This window comes from Octopus sinensis, unplaced genomic scaffold (assembly GCF_006345805.1).
Source record: "Octopus sinensis unplaced genomic scaffold, ASM634580v1 Contig18646_ERROPOS355361, whole genome shotgun sequence".
In the NCBI taxonomy this organism is placed as follows: domain Eukaryota; kingdom Metazoa; phylum Mollusca; class Cephalopoda; order Octopoda; family Octopodidae; genus Octopus; species Octopus sinensis.
The window spans coordinates 109,524-132,500 of NW_021835960.1; the positions used below are offsets into that span (position 1 = coordinate 109,524).

At 36.2% G+C, this 22,977-nt stretch overlaps 1 protein-coding gene across 5 annotated transcripts in view; it reads left to right on the forward strand.

Moving 5' to 3' along the window:
• The first annotated feature begins 4,136 nt into the window (after positions 1–4,136).
• Positions 4,137–22,977, forward strand: part of LOC115231488 (tyrosine-protein kinase Fer-like) — a 63,793-nt gene continuing 44,952 nt past the window's right edge. For all 5 annotated transcript variants that reach the window (XM_029801503.2, XM_029801506.2, XM_029801507.2 and 2 more), the window contains exons 1-6: positions 4,137–4,276; positions 10,141–10,237; positions 13,482–13,669; positions 18,450–18,587; positions 19,800–19,922; positions 21,563–21,703. In XM_029801503.2, coding sequence (XP_029657363.2) covers positions 10,169–10,237; positions 13,482–13,669; positions 18,450–18,587; positions 19,800–19,922; positions 21,563–21,703 — 659 coding nt within the window. In that variant the 5' untranslated portion in view covers positions 4,137–4,276; positions 10,141–10,168. The remainder of the gene's footprint in view (positions 4,277–10,140; positions 10,238–13,481; positions 13,670–18,449; positions 18,588–19,799; positions 19,923–21,562; positions 21,704–22,977) is intronic.

Sequence of the window (22,977 nt, forward strand, 5' to 3'; positions counted from 1 at the left end):
AGATAAATTGGTATTTATTCTGTTTGAGTTTCACATAGACTTGCTTGTTGTTCTCACCATTGGAAATGGAGTTAATCAGTAATTAACCTGTTGGAAATCAATGAACAACAGCACTATTGTTCATAAAATTCATGATGTAAAAATAAATAAATAAATAAATAACCAACACAGATTGTATTGTAGTCATTTCTTGAAATAAATCTCAATAAGTGCGATGTTATGATGTGCTTCATATCTGTTAATTCTTCATATATATCCAACGTGTGCATGTGTGTGTATATGGGGTAGGGGTGGGGGAATGATAGTGGAAGAGTGATTTAAATAATATTGGTACTGCAAGCAGAAAAAGGATTATCAACTGCCAGTATGCAGATTATTGACAAACGTTCAAAATATTGCTGTTGATTGTCTCATTTGCAATAACACAATGTTAAATTACCATAATGCTTTGTGGATTAATTCATTGGAACTTGTGTCTGAATAATAACCTTCTAACAGGATTAGTTCTAACAACAATAGTTATGTTAGTACTGTACGAGAGAGTGCAAAAAAGTTCCTGGCTTTGGATAAAAGAAAATACAGGTAGATCAGTTAATTATGATCCTATTCAACATATTCCCCTCTCAGATTCACACACTTATTGCAGTGGCCCTTCAGTTTTTCTAAGCCCTGTAATAGAACTTGGAAGGTTGGGCCTCCAACCAGGCCTTTCGCAATACCCTTAAAATCAGGATCTTTTCAGCACACACCCCTTATATATTCAAATCTAGGATTACTATCGTTTTATAATTCTAAGATATTCAATGCAATAACTGTTCTAATTTTTGGAGGGTGGTGGGATGTCTTCATATGTTTTAAGGTTTTGGAATCTTTGCTTAAACAATCTGCTAGACTTGTAACCCAAATAGTCAATAGAATGTTAGGAATAATGGTGGCAGCAATAGGAACTTTTTCCCCTGCATGATATCGCCTTACCCATTCCAGTTGTAACTTCTTAATAGGTAGGTAACTGTGTGGCTACATGGACAGCAGCTGTTTTGTGTTATAAGCAATATATTACAATTCTTTTGGGGCTATTAATCTCATCTTCGAATGAGGTTAATATTTTAATATTTTTTCTTCTTTCCATTTTGTGCTTAGGTGGCTCATAAAACTTCTCTCTCTCTCTCTCTCTCTCTCTCTCTCTCTCTCTCTCTCTCTCTCTCTCTCTCTCTCTCTCTCCAAGTTGCCTTTCAATGATTGTTGTTTGCACTTGGTTCTATCCATCCTTTTCTAGGTTAGGAACCATTGCCCCTGCAAAATGTTGTGGATTCCTCTGAAGTTTCTGTAATCAGAAGCTATTTTCCAGGGTCAGGTGATTAGATTAGCCCAATGTCCAACTTTCAAGAGCTGAAAAGGAATTGGTTTTTTTGTCAAGGTCTTCTACCATGTGCAAGACTGTGTCCATCATGCCCTGGTCCCAAGGGAATGCCTACAATGATGTGGTGTGGAGGTTTAACTACAAAGTTCACCCCCACACACACAAATTTAGGGATGCACTGACCACTCTAAACTAGGCCCTCTTAGCTGAACTTTTTTATATTTACATCTACAATACTTTGTTTTGTATTGCTTTAGACTATTACTGTTTCAAAGAGATCAAACTTTTATTGACTTTCCTAGTTCCAGGGTGTATTGAGGGAGCATAGCATGTAATTTCCTGTGGCCCCACACATTCCATATTTAAAGACTGGTAATCAACACCGAAAGTAAATGGACACACTCATCGATTTTGTAATTCACTCAATACTTACAACTAGTTAGCTGTACCTGATCATGAAACCTATTTACAGTTATATGAAAGGAGTAAATAAGTAATAACAGCAAAAGATTTGCAAATCAATAAAAGGCTGAAAAATCAAAATTATTGAAGTGTGAGTCAGCCTTGCACTTGTAACAGAACTCATACAGCAACACCAGATTGGATGCCAGTGCTGATTTTTAACTTGGACACTAGTCTTCTAGAGTCAGATGATTATGGCACTTAAGTTGAGGCGCAAGAATATAGTATGGTATTATCCATACAATTTCAAATAAAGTGATTATAATCAAAATAAGCAACAAGGATATCCAGAGGTAATGCAGTGCGATCATTTCATGTGACTCCATTTAATTGAACAATGCAAACATTGTGTCCTTCAAATTTAATTAAATTCTGTTTTTTGTGCAGCTGAAGATTGGTCTACATTTTAAATTGATGTAATGTTTACATTGTTCAATTAAATGGAGTCACATGAAACGATTGTACTGTATTACGTCTGGATATCCTTGTTGCTTATTTTGATTACACACATACACACATATATATATATATATATATAGGGAGAGAGAGAGAGAGAGAGATTTGTGCGTGCTTGTGTGAATATATACATACATATATATATATATATATCATCATCATCGTTTAACGTCCGTTTTCCATCCTGGCATGGGTTGGACAGTTTGACTGAGGACTAGCAAGCCAGCAGGCTGCACTAGGCACTAATCTGACATGGCACGGTTTCTACAGCAGGATGCTCTTCCTAACATTAACCACTCCGAGAGTGTAGTGGGTGCTTTTTACGTGCTACTTGCATGGGAGTTAGTAAGGTGGCACTGGCATCAACAACATTTGGATGGTGCTTTTTACATGCCACCGGCTTCGACCCATGCTTGAATGGTGCTTATTATGTACCACCAGCACAGGTGCCAGTCAGGTGGCACTGGCATTGACCACGACTACAATTTCACTTGACTCAACAAGTCTTCTCAAGCACAGGGTGTCGCCCAGCAATTCAAGGGTACTTTTAAACGGGCTGGTTATGTGACACTGGTGTGTGTATATATATATATATATGTATATATATATATATATACATCTGCACCACTGGATACTCCTGAACCAGTTTTTGTGTGTCCCATAAGAGGAGTCAATGCTAGATGTGTCAAAACAATTGTTGTGATTAATAATATATTCTCGTATATTCCATCTTCTGTCTTTCATTTGTTTTATATATATATATATGTGTGTAATCATTGTCTCAACATCCATTTTTTCATCTTGCCTGGGTAGATGAAATTTATTGAGACAGATTTTCTATGGCCAGGTGACCTTTCTGTCACTACTCTTCACCTGTTTCCAAGCAAGGTAATATTACCCCATGTCCAGGCTTGTTTTCACAGAATATCAGAAATGAATGACATTTATTCACAGCAATTATATGATGTCAGGACAAGGAGAGAGAGACACGCACACACATACAACAGGCTTCTTTCAGTTTCCGTCTACCATATCCATTCACAAGGCTTTGGTGAGTCTGGAGCTATTATAGAAGACACTTGTCTAAGGTGCCATGCAGTGGGACTGAACCAGAGACCATGTAGACAAGCAGCATACTTCTAAACCACACCACACCACCATGTTTTTATGTATATTTTCTTTAGCCCTTTAGCATTGAAACTGACCATATCTGGCCAAAATATTCTTTCTGTTTTACCTTTAAAACAGCAAGATCTATCGTCTTATACCTATCCTACAACGACATCTTAAAAATAAACAATCACATCATTGAAACAGCAAATCTATGAGATAATGCATAATCAGTTCAAAAGAATGCAAATAAATAAGCATTATATTTGACTATGTAATCTGAATACCAAAGGGTTAAGAGACGTAATTAATTTTATCAACTCCATTACTTAATTGGGAGTTTATTTTATTGACATTAGAAGAATGAAAAGCAAAATTTTTGTTGGTAGGATTTAAACTCAGAAAGTTACTGCTTACCCCAAGGTATTTTTGATGTTCTAGTTTTCCTGCCAATTCATCATCATTGAAATATTAAAACATTTTTCATCTCTGAAGATGAGATTAATAGCCTGAAATATTTATAATTGTATTAACAATAACTTATTATCTCAGGCATTTAGATATTTTATCAAGCAGTATTTGTTCTTTTATCTCTATTTACCTTCCTCCACCTCATGTGCTTTTGTTATTTCTGATCTCTTTTTTATCTTATTTTATTATTTTATGTTTTTACCCTTTTCTATATAAATTATGCTGCCAACTTTATATTTCCAGGCATGGAACTGTATTATTGAAGAAACAGAAAAACTTGTAAATCATGTCCGAAAAAATGTCGATGAACTCAGCTCAAAAACATTAAAAGCTTTGGGAAATTTGATACTCGAGAAGAAATCAGCTAAGAAGTCTTACATAGAAGAAAGGATCTATCTTGATGAAGAATTACTGAAGGTAAATTTCTAATCATTAGAGTGTTTTTTAAATATTCTACAATTTTGATTTCTAAATTTGACATCAATTTGAGGATGGGATATCTTTTAATGTGGTGGTGTCCCTCTTGATCAATGTAAACCCCATCTGTTTTTGTTTATTTGGTGGGTTGTAACTTGTCCTTTCATATTGTTCTCATGTCTTGGACTCTTGTGGCCAATAAAAGAAACTATTATTATTATTATTATTATTATTATTATTATTATTATTATTATCATTATTATTGTCATTATTATTATTATTATGAGAGAGAGCAACATATGTTATCAAAGTGACCCTGGGGTACAAATGTACAAAGCCCAATATACTCATCATGACTATCCGTCTGTTAAGGGTACACTAGGCACATGCATCCCAACCATGTGTTCACTGCAAAATCCTTGAGGGTAGTAATATTTTTGCCTTCAACGACTGGCTCAGGATGATGTTCATACAATTAAGCAGGAGTGCTTATTTTGTAGTGTTTACATGTTTTCCAATGTAAATACTGTCCTATCCTATCATGGTGATGTTTGCATTTGTTTGATGTCAGAACAGGACATTCCGAGAGCAGATGGTCTATTGTTTTATCAAATTTATCACACAGTCTGCATTTATGGTCAGAACCATTTTGAAGAACGTTAGCTTGTAGCTGCCGCCAATATGAAACCTTCAGTCTCTGCTTTCAGTCCTGAGCTTCTCAGCCACTGATGGGTTGTTGCTTGGTCTACATCAGCATTTTGGCTTTGAGGTATATACCCACCACCGCCACCACCACCAGTGGAGGCACGTGGCTTAGTGGTTAGGGTGTCAGCATCATGATCGTAAGATTGTGGTTTCGATTCCTGGATCGGACAACACATTGTGTTCTTGAGCAAAACACTTCATTTCACGTTGCTCCAGTCCACTCAGCTGGCAAAAATGAGTAACGCAGTGATGGACTGGCATCTCGTCCAGCTGGGGAACACATACACCATAGAAACCGGGCCCATGAGCTTGGCTAGGCTTTAAAAGGGCGTAATAAAGGCAGCAAGCTGACAGAATTGTTAGCACACCGGGCAAAATACTTAGCAGCATTTAGTCCTTTTATGTTCTGAGTTCAAATTCCACCAAGGTCAACTTTGCCTTTCATCCTTTCAAGGTTGATAAAGTAAGTACTAGTTGAGTACTGGGGTTAATGTTATTGATTTTTCCCCCTCCTCTGAGCTTGCTGACCATGTGCCTATGGTAGAAAGGATTATTATTATTATCATCATCATCATTATCATCATTATTATTATTATTAAAAGTGGTGTGCTGGCAGGATCGTTAGCACCCTGGGCAAAATGCTTACATTAGCAACTGCTACTGCTTTTGTTATCACAATATTATCAATTTTGAAGGGAGGAGTTAGTTGATACCAACGACCCTAGAACTTGACTAGTATTCTATTTTATCAACCCTAAAAAGATGAAAGGCAAAGTTAACTTCAGTGAGATTTGAACTCAGAACATAATGAGCAGTTAGAATGGTTAGAACTTTTAAATTTTTCTTTAGACCCTATCAGGATTCAGCTTTGCCTTTCATTGTACCAGTTTAGTACTGATCTGATCTAACCACCTACAAGTGGGCTCTGGAAAGTTCCTGGCTTTGGGTAAAAGAAAATACAAGAGGATCAGTTAACTATGATTTTATTCAACATATTCCCCTCTCAGATTCACACACTCATTGCAGTGATCCTTTAGTTTTTCTAAGCCCTGTAAAAGAACTTGGAAGGTTGGACCTCCAACCAGGCCTTTTGCAATACCCTCAAAAGCAGGAATTTTTCAGCAAACCCTCATACATTCTCCCACTAAATATGTGGCCTTGTACCTATATTAGAAATCATTATTTTATACTGTTAGATTTATTATCAAATTTAGCCTTTCATACTTCAGATATTGTTATTGTGCTACCAAGTAAATCTAATGCTGTGGTAGTACAAGCTTCCTCTTTATTTTTTTCTGTCAAAACTAATACAATTGATTTACTCTATAGAGTAATTATAGCTTGGAAAAAAAATCCTGCTGCTTGGTGTATCAATAAATAATTAATATACCTCTGAAAAATCCTAGCATACAATGATGGTTGCAATTGATTAACAGAATTATGTTCTACACATGATTAGCTTTCCTCTTCAGGCACAAACAATACTTCAGACCCCCATCAATGGCAAACTCTCTTCAAAGCTCACTTGGGACCCACTATCTATCTGGTTGGGTGACTTGCCTGGACCAACACAATTCTTCCATGCCAGTCCTCTTTTGCAGTCTTCATATCCCTAACTTGATATCCTCCGTCTTCCACAAGTTGACTGATACTTGCTCTTCTTGGTCTGCCAATAATACTTGTATGTCCATGCATGAGTTTTCAGAGAAGGAGATTACTGGAGAAGGAGAAGGAAATGACCACTGAGAACCACAATGCAGTATCACTGCTCCCATATTTGGTACAGTGCTGCTGCTACATCCACAGATATTCTGGACTACATCAAAGGAAAAGCCGCTTGAATTTTTGGTATGAAAACCATCACCAGCACATTCCAGCCTCCGGCCCACAAATATGTTGTCTCCTCTGTTGTTTTTATCATTACTGTAGTGGCCTCTTCTCCCCAGATTTAGCTGGCTTTGTGACACCTCCATTCAGACACTCTCAACTCATTCATCCATCTTTTTTCTTATCCTTAATATTGTGTTCACCTTTCTCCCCTTGCAGACCCTGCAATAAACAGCATGTCCTGTCTATCCTCATCAGAATGTTGTTCCTATGGAATTCTCACAATACTCGTGTTTTTGCTGCATTTGTCTGCTTGTAACTGTTCAAGAAGAACCTTCACTGCATCAATCTCAATGGTTTTGGAAGCCTGTGTATGCCATGGGTCCAGCTACTTGTTCAAAATCAATTCAATTGTATTAATAAAATAAAAATCTAACTTTCTGTTGTAATAAGGAACCCACAATATCAAGGACTTAGAGATTGAGAAGAAAAATTCTGTGGACCCCACTTGATATTGAAGATGTTAATAATAATAATGATATAATACTCTTTAGCTTTATCTCTTGTTTTAATCATTGAACTGTGGCCATGCTGGAGCACTACTGTGAAGGATTTAAACAACAAATTGACCACAGTACTTATTTTTTATTAAGACTAGTACTTATTCTATCAGTCTTTTTTGCCAAACTGCTAAGTTATAGGGATGCAAACCCATAAATAAACCACCATTTGATTGAGTAAAATTATTGTATTACTTCCATTACTGTAATATATGTTTCAATATTGATCATGGATATTGAAATTCAAAGTATACAATATTTGTAAAAGTTTGGATGGTCATAGCTGGTATGCTTTTTATCATAGATCTGCTCTCTTACTTCGGTCATAGGACTAAGCAGTCATTACACAGAATTTTTTTTCAACAACAAACCTTATTTTATCTGATAGCTACCAAAACTCCTCTAATATTTTCTAGTACAGGATTGTACTGGAGAGTGCTGTAGCTATTAAAATAGGATGCTTCTTGATTTCAGAATACTTTCATCCTCTTTAATATGTACTTTAGCACTTAGTATACCATTGTTAATATTAGTGTTCCACTAAGGGCACAGCTGGTAGAATTGTGAGCATGCCAGACAATATGCTAATGGCATTTCATCCATCTTTTACGTTCTGAGTTCAAATTCTGCCAAGGTTGACTTTGCCTTTCATCCTTTTGGGGTCAATAAAATAAGTACCAGTTGAGCACTGGTGTTGATGTAATCGATTTACCCACTTCCTTGAAATTGCTGGCCTTGTGCCGAAATTTGAAATAATATTAGTACTACTCAAGGCAGTGAGCTGGCAGAGTTGTTAGCATGCTGGGCAAAACTCCTTATCAGCATTTCACCCATCTTTATGTTCTGAGTTCAAGATCCACCAAGGTCAACTTTGCCTTTCTCCCTTTCAGGGTTGATAGTGTAAGTACCAGTTGAGCACTGGTGGTTGATGTAATCGACTTAGTCCCTCCCCTGAAAGTACTGATCTTGTGCCAAAAGCATTATTAGTGTTCCTCTTATATTCAAACTGGTATTTAGGACTGGTAAATCTAATAGTTGCTGTGTGGCTAAGATGCTTGGCATAAAGCTAAAAGGTCACAGATTCATCATGCTCTGTTATTTTTTACTTGTTTCAGTCATTGGGCTATGGCCAGCTGGCACACCCTAGCATTAATTTTTTTTTTTTTTCAAAGTCTGGTAGTTATTGTATCAGTCTCTTTTGTCAAACCAATAAAGTTACAAGAATGTAAACAACAAAACAACACCAGTTGTCAAGCATTGGTGGGGGACAAACATAACCATGCATGCATGCACACACACATGCCTACATGCCCACACACACACACACACACACACACACACACACACACACACACACATATGTATGTATGTATTAATATATACATATATATGCGATGTGTTTCCACTCAATTTTTCTATACTCTATTCACTCACAATATATAGTAGAAGACACTTGTCCAAGGTGCTGCAGTGAGATTGAACCCAAAACTATATGATTGCAAAGTGGGATTCTTAACCATCCCCCGCCCCCACACTACCCATGCACATTGTACTTTGTGTATCTTTGCGAAAATTATATTACTCCTCCTCCTCCTCCTCCTCATCATCATCATCATCATTTTTACATTCCACTTTTCCATGCTGACTTGGGTTGGTTGTTTCTTCTTCAACACTGCATCTCACCAATTGTTTATATGCTTTCCTCATCATCTATTCTATGATGTTCAATGTTCCAAGATCAGCTTCCACCACCGATGTCCAATGTCATCATTAGTAATCCTCCCTCACAGTCTCCATCTGCATAGATCTCCTGTCACTTCTTTATCCAAGTCTCATTATCCATCTATATATCACATCATATATCACATATAAAATTTGCCCTGTTTATAATTATACCGTATGTTACGTATATATTATTATCATACCCTGATACTGTGTGAACTAAGATCCCTGTGTGAACTAAGATCCCTGGTATTTATAGTGTTAAACACTTTTGCTATGCAAATTAGGGACTCTTTCATAGAATAACTGCTACATTTGTTGAGTATATAAACAGTTTGGCTGCTTGTTTCTCTGGAGATTATCAAGGCATTGGCTGAGGCTGTAGTAAAAAAATACTTGGCCAAGGTAATGCACACTAAGCCTGGACCTGAAACCATGTGTGGTTGTAAGCCAAATGTCTTAACCACACAGCCATACTTACTCTGTCAGTGTACTTCAAATATGTATCTTCTCATCAGTGAGGCTCAGCCTTTTAAATTTGAACTGTTTCTAACTTGGCTTACCTCTAATATTTTTCTCTTTTCTGTTTTTTTCTCTTTTTCTGACAAATGAACTAACAATAATACCTCAGGCTAATAAGAAAGCCTTTATGTCGTTCAGCCTGCTAGAATGAAATCTCTATCAAATTTACTGCTAGAATGAAATCTCTATCAAATTTCACCCTACCACCTTTAATAAAGAAAAGATGCATTAGATATTTTGCTCTAGATATGTGAAGACCTGCAGAATGAAAAAATACTTTTCTTGAAAACCGTAAGGGCTGGCAATGGGTAGGGCATCGAGATATAGAATACTGATTCAATGAGTCTCTCACAGCCCATGCCAGGAAAGAAAAACTGGATTTTAAAATGATGATGATGGTGACAATGGTGATAATGTTATTTTTTTTAAATGGTTTATTTCAACATGGAAACCTTGTTGCTATATTTCCCATCTTCCTTTTTTTTTCTCACCTGATTTTCTCATTTTTTTCTTTGACTCTTTTTGTAGATCCAAGATGATGTGAACAAACAGGAAAATGACTACACAAGAGTACTTGATAAGTTCAAAGTTGACAAAGCCAGATACGATGATTTATGTGCAAAAGGTAAGTTTAATTTCTTTTGTTATGTATGCTTGATGTTTTCCCTTAATGAAACTACAGACAAAATCATTGAAATTATAAAAATATTTCTTCTAGCCTTAACCCTTTTGTTACCAACCCGGCTGAAACCAGCTCAGGCTCTTTAATACAGATGTCTTGTTTTCATGAGTTTTGAATTAAAATCTTCCACCAAACCTTAGTCACAATTTATGTTCCTAACACTAGCTGAATGATAAATAAGTTACTTTACTAAATTCTTTGTTATATTTAAAGTAACTGAAAGAAACACAGAGCATCTCAAAATAAATACAGTAACAAAAGGATTAATTACTAAGTATCCTTTTATGTAGTTAGGTTGGTTGGTTGGTTGGTTGGTTGGTTGGTTACTAAGGGGTAAATGACAAAACGTTGGTAACAATGTAATAAAGTCTCTTAACTTACGTTCAGTCTGCTTGTGGATGAGAGGCCTGTTGATAACAACAGATGATTTAGAGAAATCTACACTTTTTATGACATACATATGTGTTATTTGCAGCACCTACTTTGACACTATAATAACAAATTTATATGCATCCGTTCAGGGTTTTTTTATTATTATTTTAAACGTAACTTAGCCAGAGGAAGAAGGATGGCCCTATCCTAATGTCTTTTCAAAAACTCTGAGACTGCTGGGAGGAAGGAAGAGAGGAAAGGAAGAAGTTGTCTCAGATAAGACACCTGGTTGAAATTTTTTCAACTGTATGCTTCATGGAAAGGTTTCATGAGCTAGATAGAAGTTTTGATGAAGACCTTCGACATGGTTGAACAACCAATCCCAACTAGTTGGGATTCACAGTGCAGGTTGTACTATTCATCCTTTCAGTTGCTAAATACAAAATGTGGCTTGCAAGGCCTCCACTCAAGTGATTTTTCCTGCATTACTGTCTCACCTTAGTATGCCAATCTGTCACAAAGTTACCCATTTTCAGGTGAGTGGACAGGAGCAATGTGAAGTAAGGTGTTTTATGCAAGAACATAATGTATAGCTGGTCTGGGAACCAAAACCAAGATCTCGTGACTGTGAGTGCAACACCTTGGCCATTAGGCCACGTGTCTTCATAAGTTTTAAACTAGATGACAAATTAAATCTACCAATGAAAAAGAGGGAAATCCTTCTGATGAGGTTTCCACACCATTTCCATCTGCTAAATTTCACTTAGAAGGTTTTGATGAATACAAGGTTATGGTAGAAGATATTTGCCCAAAGTACCGTACAGAAGGATTGAATCAGAAACCATGTAATTGGAAGCAACTATGCCTTGCCTCATCATCATCATCATCACCATCATCGTTTAACTTCCGTTTTCCATGCTGGCATGGGTTGGACGGTTCAACTGGGGTCTGGGAAGCCAGGAGGCTGCACCAGGCTCCAATCTGATCTGGCAGTGTTTCTACAGCTGGATGCCCTTCCTAACGCCAACCACTACGAGAGTGTAGTGGGCGCTTTTTACATGCCACTGGCATAGGGGCCAGAGGTGGCTGGCATTGACCACATTTGGATGGTACTTTTACATGCCTCCGGCACAGGAGCCAGATGGGGCTGGCATCGACCACGTTTGGATGGTGCTTTTACATGCCACCAGCACAGGAGCCAGTCAAGGCGGTGCTGGCATCAGCCACGTTTGGATGGTGCTTTTTGGTGGGGAGTAGGAGAGGGATGGTTATTTTCCCCATCTTCACAGATGTGCTCAAATCTCATCAAGATTTCTGTTGTTTCTAGTCTTGCTGATGGCACGACAACCTCCATAGTACAGGTAACACAATAAAATGCATCCAGAAAACCCTGTAAAGTGTTTGGTGTTAGAAAGAGCATCGAGCTATAGAATCCGTATGCAAGCAAAATGTAGTCCTCTGACTCTATTAGATGGGCAGTAACTTCAAATAAGGCGACGAGCTAGCAGAAACGTTAGCACAATGGGCGAAATGTTTAGTGGTATTTCATCTGTCTTTACGTTCTGAGTTCAAATTCCGCTGAGGTCGACTTTGACTTTCATCCTTTCAGGGTCGATTAGATAAGTACCAGTTATGCACTGGGGTCGATATAATCGACTTAATCCGTTTGTCTGTCCTTGTTTGTCCTCTCTGTGTAGCCCCTTGTGGGCAGTAAAGAAATAAGTAACTCCAAATAACTGACTCAGATTGTGACAACCTGCCTAAATCATACCAGTTTGAAAAATGTGCGTAAGCATGGTGGTGGTGGTGGTGGCGGTGGCAGGTAGATATATTCAACTTAACAAATTTACTACATAGTTACTGAATATATTTTGAAATGAACCAGCATATTTAAATTCTAGCATCTTTTATCTTTTACTTCATTTAACTACGACCATGCTAGGGCACTACCTTGAATAATTTCTAGTTTAATGAATTGACTCCAATACTTATTATTTTTTTTTTAGACCTGGTACTTATTCAACTGGTCTCTTTTACTGAACTGCTAAGTTACGAGGACATAAACACACCAACACCTGTTGCCCAGTGGTGCAGGGTGACAAAGACAAAGACAAAGACACGCTTGCACACACGCATATATCTGTATATACAATGAGCATCTTTCAGTTTCTCTACCAAATGCACTCACAAGATTTTGGCCAGCCTGAGGCTATATTGAAAGATACTTGCCCAAGGTGCCATGCAATGGGAGTGAACTCAAAGCCATGTGGCTGGGAAGGAAACTTCTTACCACACAGCCATGTCTGCACATACTCTTTACTTGTTTCAGTCTTTTGACTGCGGCCGTGCTGGAGCACCGCCTTTTTTAGTTGAGCAAATCGACCCCAGGACTTATTCTTTGGAAGCCTAGTACTTATTCTATCGGTCGATTTTGCCAAACCGCTAAGTTACGGGGAAGTAAACTTACCAACATCAGTTGTCAAGTGATTTTGGGGGAACAAACACAGAGACACAAACACATACATACATACACACGCACACACACACACACACCCATATATATATACTTATATACAACGGGCTTCTTTCAGTTTCCGTCTACCAAATCCACTCACAAGGCTTTGGTCGGCCGGAGGCTATAGTAGGAGACACTTCCCCAAGGTGCCACGCAGTGGGACTGAACCCGGAACCATGTGATTCGTAAGCAAGCAATTTGCCACACAGCCACTCTTACACCAACTTTAATTCAATTTTTTTTTTTTAAATATCTAAATTTTTAATTTAATTTCTTAACTCCACTCCTCTTTGTTTACAGGAAAATAAAAAAATTGAAGATGCTAAGTCGCACTACCTTCGAACAACATCCAAACTGCACAAACTACACAATGAATATATCATTGCAATTAAAGTAGCTTCATTACACCAGAACGATTATCTTGTCAAACTTCTCCCTTCATTTCTGACACACCATGAAGAAACACACATTGGTCTCACCGAAGGATGGTAAGATTCTGTTCTTTAAGCAATCTAATTTATTTAAATACATTATTACCTCTCTTGTATGATATCTTTAGGTAGTATCATATGGCATATACTACTATTAGATATTCGGATCTTTTCGGTTTGAACGGCAGTTTTTTCTAGCGGTGTCATATGAAATTGTCACCCATAATTATGACCCTAGTATTGATCTATTGCATTTCAATCTGTTTTAGGGTAGGGTTAGAGGTGGGGGGAAGGGTATCTTTTTTTTCTTCACAAATGTAAATAAACCCAATCTGTTTCTTAAACAAGGGACATATTCATACGGCACAGAATGTTTTTTACCTCAACAGACATCAGTGATTGGTTGAAATTGCAGAAATTGAAGAAAAAAAAACAAATATCTTTCAAACTATAGAATTTTCTCAATAAAGCCAAGAGAAAAAAATGTTTTGTAAACACATTCTACCAGTATACGAAGTTTAAAATTTTTTAGTTACCGAGAAATTATGTTAAAAACTGCCGTTCAAACCAAAAAGATCCAGATATTCTGTAGGTAACATTGCTACTTTGCATTGTAATGTGTGACGATATTACTATTTAGTATCATGCATGATGTTATAACATTGCTGTTTTTTATTATAATATGACATAATAGTCTGATATCATAATTTGATAACATTACTATTTAGTATTACATGATAGCCTTACTTTTTTTTTTTTTTTTTTTATAAAGCATAAGTATTCAATATAGTAATACGTGAACATTTATCTTTGGAATTATTACATGGTATGATTATTGTTTGGTATTATACTGTGATAGCATGACTATTAGGTTCTATAATATGTGATAATATTTATTATATGTGATAATATTTGTTCTTATAGTATGGGATAGCATTAATATGTGATAATATCTGTTCTTACAATATGGGATAGCATTAATATGTGATAATATTTGTTACAATATGGGATAGCATTAATATGTGATAATATTTGTTCTCACAATATGGGATAGCATTATTATGTGATAATATTTGTTCTTATAATATGGGATAGCATTAATGTGATAATATTTGTTCTTACAATATGGAATAGCATAAATATATGATAATATTTGTTCTTACAATATGGGATAGCATTAGTATGTGATAATATTTGTTATTATAATATAGAATAGCATTAATATTTGATATTATATTCTAGAGTAAGGCAGCAGGCTGGTAGGGTTGTTGCCGTGTCAGAAAAAGTGCTTAGCGGCATTACTTCTGACATTGCGTTCTGAGTTCAAATGCTGCTAGGGTCTACTTTGTCTTTCTTCATTCCAGATTGATAAAATAAGTACCAGTTGGGTAGGTATTGGGGTGTTGATGTAATCAACTTATCCTCTCCTCCTAAATTGCTGGCCTTGTGCTAAAATTTGAAACTGCGATTATATTCTAAAGTAGGTTTAGAAAGGTGTTTTGGGGTAGTGTTTTTGTTGTTTAGCCCTAGGTCAGTCTTACTATGTTCTTTTTACATTTGAAACGCGTGGATATGGTTTAAAGAAGACTTAGTTGCTATTTCCAGCAGACTGACCAGCCATTATAGGGGCTATCAGTTGGTTTATATTGATGTTTAATCAATCTTGAATAAGCAGGCCTTTGATCAAAGTCACTTTAGCCATGACCATCCTGTCTTTCCCCATATTCAAAGAACCCAGGATCACAAGGTCCAATGTATCTCTATTTTTTTAAAACGCTGGAGTGTAATTTAAGGGAGATATGATTGCTATTTCTAGCAGGTTGAGCCACCACATAGAAGCTTCCTCATTACTATCAGATGTTGTATAATAAGACAGAATCATTGGTAACACAATTATTTTAAAGCACTATTTTAGTTGTTGAGTAGACTCAATGATTACAAACTCATATCACAGATTTATGTCTAACACTTGTGGACAGGTTTACAAAATCAAAAAACGACACCACGCCCATGACCTTCAGAAACTTTTTTTCACACTCAGAATTAGTGAACCATAGAATAAACTACCTGCATTAGTTATTAACTGTTGAGACACTACAACCTTCAAAACTTCCATGCTTCCTGAAATTCCCCAACAGTACTCCTGATTCCTCCCACCCCATCCCTATTTCTTCTTTTTTTTTTGTTAAAGGCTTCTTCACTGTTCACTTCCTGTGCATATTCTATGTACTGTTCATGTAGTTTTGGTTACTTTTTCTGATGTGTTGTAGTGCACATCGGTACTGTATGTAGTAAGTCTATTATTATTATGGACGGTGTTTGTAAGCCATTTAAGAAACACACAAAAGCCATTCGATTCACTTCAACATTTAAGTTTAATTTGTCAAAATATTTTCAGTGTTTCTTAAATGACTTACAAACACCTTCCATAATAATAATAATAATAGACTTACTACATACAGTACCCATGTACCCAGAACGGCTTTTGTGTGTTTCTTAAATGGCTTACAAACACCTTCCACGCTGCAATTGTTTTCGTTTCAGCACACGATCTCAGATCAAATCACTTGCTATGCAAGTACATCTCCGTATTATTATTATTATTTGGTAGTAATAAAAATAAATGTAATATAAATGTGGAAAGGAAAAAAGAGAAATGAGAAAATCTGTGTGCTGTTCTACAGGTGTCGTGGTAACAATGGAGGAAGGAAATAGGTACTCAGGGATGTGGCTTTCTTTTACAGAGGAGTGGGGTGGGTAAAAATGTTGGAAATGCACAAAAAGAATAATGCACAGCAGCAAAATCTTTGCATGTGTGTGGTGTACTCTAGTTGGCATGAGTGAGTATGTGTATGAACAAAACAGCATGTATGTGTGTGGGGGATGAGTAATGTGAGAATGCGTTTGTGTATGTGATAAGGAAGAGGAGAAGGAGAGGAGTTATCGGAAATATATGCTGTTATTATTGATGTTGTAGGGCAAGGATATTCTTTTACTTTTTTACTTGTTTCAGTCATTTGACTGCGACCATGCTGGAGCACCGCCTTTAGTCGAGCAAATCGACCCCAGGACTTATTCTTTGTAAGCCTAGTACTTATTCTATCGGTCTATTTTGCCGAACCGCTAAGTTATGGGGACGTAAACATACCAGCATTGATTGTCAAGTGATGTTGGGAGGACAAACACACACATATACATTTATATGACAGGCTTCTTTCAGTTTCCGTCTACCAAATCCACTCACAAGGCTTTGGTCGGCCCAAGGCTATAATAGAAGACACTTACCCAAGGTGCTATACAGTGGGACTGAACCCAGAACCATATGGTTTGTAAGCAAGCTACTTACCACACAGCCACTCCTGTGCCAATATGTGCATAATTTGAAAATAAATCTTTTTTTTTCTCAAAGTGGCAAAGTTGAAAGGGCTGGAATCAATAGTATTAGAATCAATAATAGAAAGGTGATGGCAGGAATAGTCCCAGGGTTTTGGGTATTTTGATGCACATCAAGCAAGGACTTTCTGAAATGAGCTGTCAAGTGTTGGCTAGTTTCTCCAATGTACAAAGTTTTAAAGAGTTGATATTTGGATATAATATTGTTAGGGGAACGAATAAAGTAGTAGGCAACTTGGAAAGTAGATTTAGGACCACACAAAGTTGGTCCCCAAACAATCAGTCACACCTCAACTCTCTGGCTGGAGAGTAAGAGAGTTGAGGTGTGACTGATTGTTTGAGGATAAGTAATGGGCTGCATTGATGGTAGATTGAGAAAAACCCTGTGCAGGAAGAAAATTGATGAATAATTAAGACTAATTTTTATTAATTTGGTCTAATTAAGTTATTACTGATTGTTATATCAACATTAATTTAAGTCAGTCCTTGATATGAGTTTGCCTATTATAACCACTTTAACCCACATTTCTCATGATTTTCAAAAAAAAGCAGTAATATGATAATATTTAAATAGAATTTCAGTCTAGCAGACCTATGATTGAAGGTATTCCAACCATAATCATCCTACATTTTTTTTTGTATCTAGAACTATAGTATTCAATGTCATATTCCTTTTTGAAGATGGTAGGATGTGATTTAAAGTATATGCATTTGTTATTTCCAGCAGGTCAAACAGCTGTGTAAAAACTCCTTTATTGGCTCCACTTTTAAAAGGCATAACATAAATAGGCATAGCTCTTTCATAATTCTGTTTAATTGAAAATCTGCCAAACTGAAAATAGTTGTTTTTCATATTTCATCATATTTCATGGTTGGGTAGTTAGTCCTTGGAAAGGCATTCAACTGTAACAACAATTAAACCAGCATTAGGTAACTGTCTAAACTTCAAACTAAAATTTTGGCTCTTTAAACTATGATCTCAACATGGAAAAGTTAATACAAACCCTGCTTATTTTTAAATAATATACTAGTATATCAATATGATGTTGGTTATCAATAAAGATGTACATGAAGTTATATAAAATATGCTTAATAAGCTTTTATTTAGTTTGGGTGTCATGGTTAAACCATAAGGCTTTCAACAGTTTGGAAGAAGAATTGAACTGGCTTGTTTCATTTTTCTTAAGACATCAGGAATTGCTTACCTCTACTTAGTCAGAAGTAAGCCATCTCTGAAGACCTTTTGGATAGACAAAACTAGGTGGTTTGATCCTCATTTCACAAGACTAGATTTTATTAGAACTCATATTTATGACTTCATGTACATATTATTGACTATTTTTTTCTAGTTTATTTTGTAAATATCAGTTATAATGTTATTAATTATTTTGTAATTCTTTTAATAAACTCTTGTACTACTTTCTTTTCTTTTCTTTTTTTCTAGGAAATACATTTTGTCTCAGTATACTCAACTGACAGATCTGACCATGTCAAAACCCAGTTCCCCCACAAGTATAATATCCAAGAGTGTTAATAATATTGAACCAGACCAATATTTTCAGGACTTTGTTGCCAAACATAAGTACGCAGTGTATACATTTGGCCATTTTCTTTCTTTCTTTCCAAGGAATCTTAAGTGTTAAATTACCAAAATCATACCACCTTATTATTCTTTACATATAAGACTGGTTTTAGACTTTGGAGAGATACCAAAGAAGTAATACTCACACACATGCAACTCTGTGTGTATGTGTGTGTATGGGAAAAGGTAGGGAGAGGGAGAGAGGTACATGATTATCTGTATATTATCTTTTATTGAATGGCTGAATTTCCTTTGAACTGCATCACTTTAGATAGTTACCCCTCTCTAGGGAGTATGCACTATAAAGAATACACACACACACACACACACACACACGCATACACACGCATGTACCTGTGTATCTTTCTCACCTTCGTTTTTATCAGTCTGTATATACATACATATATACATGCATATATAAGTGTATGCACACACACACACACACTCACAGAATATGAGGTACAAAAACATTAGAAGTGCTCTGTACAAGTATATATTACAAGTGTGCAAAACCTTATATTTCTCACAAAAATCTTATATATATATATATATATATATATATATATATATATATATATATAGAGAGTATTGTAGTTCACTTGAAGCATTGTATATTGTTTGTAAAGAATAAAAAGTTTTGAATGGTACAACAATGCACTATAATACAAACAATGGGCTATATACCTCTTGTAATTTAGTCATCCATAGTCTGATATGATATTTTGGAATAAAATCCCTTCTTCAGATATTCTTAGATGGAGTCACTGCTATATATATATATATATATATATATATTACTTTGTTTTTAAGAAACTGCAGAAGTTGCAGAATGATTCACGGGCCCAGAGTTTTCTCCATCGACACTTATCAGTCTAGTTTCAAGTGAATGAGTCATAAATTTATATGCCAATGATAATGGTAATTCCCTAGATTGTTCTAGAACAAATTATAAAATATATAATTCCAGAACAATCCAAGAAAATACCATTATCACCTGGTACATAAATTTATGGCCCATTGATGTGAAACTTGTCTGATAAGTGCCAACACATGAAACTCTTGGCCTTTAAGTCACTCTGTGACTTTTTCTGATTATTAATAAAACCATATATACTCAAGTCTTGTGTTCTATATTTTCCTGTTTGCATCACCAAACCTATATATGTATGTATCCATTTTTATATATCTACACACATTATTTTTGATTCTTAGATCTAACCCACTAACTGGTGAAAAGGTGACCTTCACAACAGCTCTACTCAGTGACTACTCAGGTACACTCAAAGCAGAAAAATTGGCCATTGATGACCTCACTGCTACTTCTGTTAAGCAAAAGTAAGTATTTCAGAAAGCCATTGTTTATGATAAACTTTTGAATTTATAAAATCTTTATATAAATTAAAGATTTAGGTGTTTCATGTCTGGTATATAGTTTTTGATATTTAGTGGATAGAAGTCATAGTTAGGGTGGAGTGGAGAAATTACCAGAGGCTCATTGTAGCTGCTGGTAAAAAGAGGCTTTTATTATAGTGGAGAGGAATTTTTCTGAGTTCAGATTCTGCTGAGGTAGACTTTGCCTTTCATCCTTTTGGGGTTGATGAACTAAGTTGATGTGATCAACTAGCCTGCTTCCCTCCACCAAACTTCCGGGCCTTGTACCGATAGTAGAAAGGTTTATAGTGAAGAGGAATGGCAAAGGAAGGTAACAGAGTAGACTCTAACCAAGTCCATCTTGTTATTCTTCATCGTGGACCCCCAAGATCTGTGGGTGTACAGAAATAGGCTAGACAGTGGAGAGAGGACAACACATCCACACTGCCACTCTGCAACTCTGCACCCCCATTTAATTGATCGCTGCATGTTGGAGTGTGCAATTTAGTTCTCAGCTCACTTTGGTACATAGAGTTACTGAAATGATGGATTTGTGGATCATACCTCATTATTCAGATGATTGCTTGCTTGCCATAGGACTACTTTATCAAAGCTGGCCTTGAGTTAAACAACAAAGGGCTTCTCATTCCAAATGAAGGAGAGACTGTATGATACTTGTATAGGTAGCAAGATATGGTTACTGAATGTGGAGGATATGGAAAATCTGGAAAGAAATAAGGGGAGCATGGAATGATGTGGTTTTAGGTTTAGTCCCCTTGGGCAAGTGTCTTCTACTATAACCCCAAGCCAACCAATGCTTTGTGAGGGAATTTGAGAGATAGAAACTGTGTGAAAGCCCATCGTCTATGTGTGTGTTTGTGTCCGTATTTGTTCCCCACCCTGCCATCGCTTGACAAATGGTGTTAGTTTGTTTATGAACCTGTAAACATGGCTGTTCAGTAATAGTGACTAACAGAATAAGTTCCAAACTTAACAAATAAGTACAGGGGTTGACCTGTTTGACTAAAACCCTTCAAGGCCATGATCCAATGACTGAAACAAATGAAAGATAAACAAAGATTGTATCTTGGATGCATTATAGAGATAGATATCAACACCAGTGCTTGAGTGGTACTTGGTACTTTATCATATTGGCCTGGGAAGATCTGAGACAAAGTCAATAAAGGGAAGGAGTGCACATAGAATTAAGTGTCTTGTTCAGAGATAAACATCTGCTAAACAGTTGAGGTAGTGAACCATGTGCTGTCAAAGAAATACCTTATCTAACTTGGCCACTTCATCTGCTCAGCATGTTACAACAGTGACAAGCCAAAGTGCCTTGTGGTATTTAGTTATACCTCAATGTTTTCTGTGTTTGAATTTTACTTAGGGTGTTTGCCTTTCATCCTTTTGGGTTTGATGAAACAGGTACCAGTTACGTGCAAGGTTTGATCTTATCAACTATACCTTTAAGCCTCAAATTTGAGGTGTTATAAAGCAATATGTTATTTCAAAAATAAATGATTTATTTAGAAATGAATATACTTTGTGATTATTTCACTGAAAAATTCGGTAATGTTTAAACTTATTTTGTTTGTTTTCAGGCTCGAAGATATTCGGAAAGATGTCACTAAATACGAAGAACAGAAGAACACTGTCTTAAAAGAACAAACTCAACTAGAAGCAGATGTTGAGACATGTTCAAGACTTTTAAAAGAGAAGGATGAAAACACCACTGTGTTGGAGTATGTGAATTTGGAAGACGATTCCTTTATTTCTCTTTTATTGTTGTCGTTTCTTTTTTCACTAAAGTATTCTATTACCTGTCTTGGGTATTTAGTCATTTAGTTTAATCTTTTTTTTTTTCTACTTTTAAATATTCTATTTATTGAGAAATTTATTACAGCAAGTCATGGATGTTTTGTAGACTTGTTGGACAAAATCATGAATACGTTACACTGAAGAAGTCATGAGAAAGTTGCACTAAAAGAGCCATTGAATCTGTAACAGGATGAGAGATTTCCGCGCTGGATGGGTGCTGCTCGCATCCTTTACATTAAATATTAATTGAAGAAAAAGTCAAGATTTTCCGTTAATTTCAACAGTATAAATTTTTATTCTTTGATTCGCAATATAAACATTTCCTTCCTCTGGGCAAATCGGCAACCTAGGAGCTTATCGGCAGTAGTCAAGTGGAGTGAGTCAATCCTGCCCGTTCAAGCATAGCGGAGATGTGCCACAAGGTAGCAGCTCAAAAGAGCTGCTGGAGACACATCTGTATCGTTCAGCTGCTAGCGTCAAAGAGAGAGATACAAGAGAATTTCGCTGTTGCTAGTTTTCTGCGCATGCTCATGAGGGAACTTCTGGCTGGCCTTCTGGAAGATTCCAACCCTGTGCACGTGTGCTGGAGATTTCCAAGATGGCGTCACTACAAATCTCATGGGACTCATTGGTGGAGATGAGGACAATTTTTGTTATAAAAATGTAAAAGGAAGTGGTTTGGGAGACCAGGATACCAATAGGGAAGAAAATCAAAACAAACAAAACACTTGAACTACAACTTTCATAAGCAAAAGTAAAAGGATACTCAAAGTTGAGACTAAAAGAAGACAAAATAGTGCAACTAGAATGCATGTATTGTTGTAGTTGCTGTTGTTGTTTAACCCTAGGGTAACCTTGTTCAAGTAAGACTTACGATCAAAGTGTTCCAACTATTATCATTTCAGCTTGTTTTCTAGCACAGTGTAAGGACTACATTAACCATTGTATCATTTTTGAAGATGATAGTGTAGATCAAGACAGATTTTGCTGTTATTTCTAGCAGGTCAAATAACCATATAGAGAATCCCTTGTTAGCTCATATCATTGTTGGTGAGTGATAAGACTATAAAAGACAAGCAAGAGGTCAGGAGTATTCATAGAAAGATTAATGCAGGATAATCTTCTTTCAGATAGGATGAAACATTTACCATCTTTGTTAGGAATGAAGTAAATCTATCTCATTAAAAAAAAAATTTAA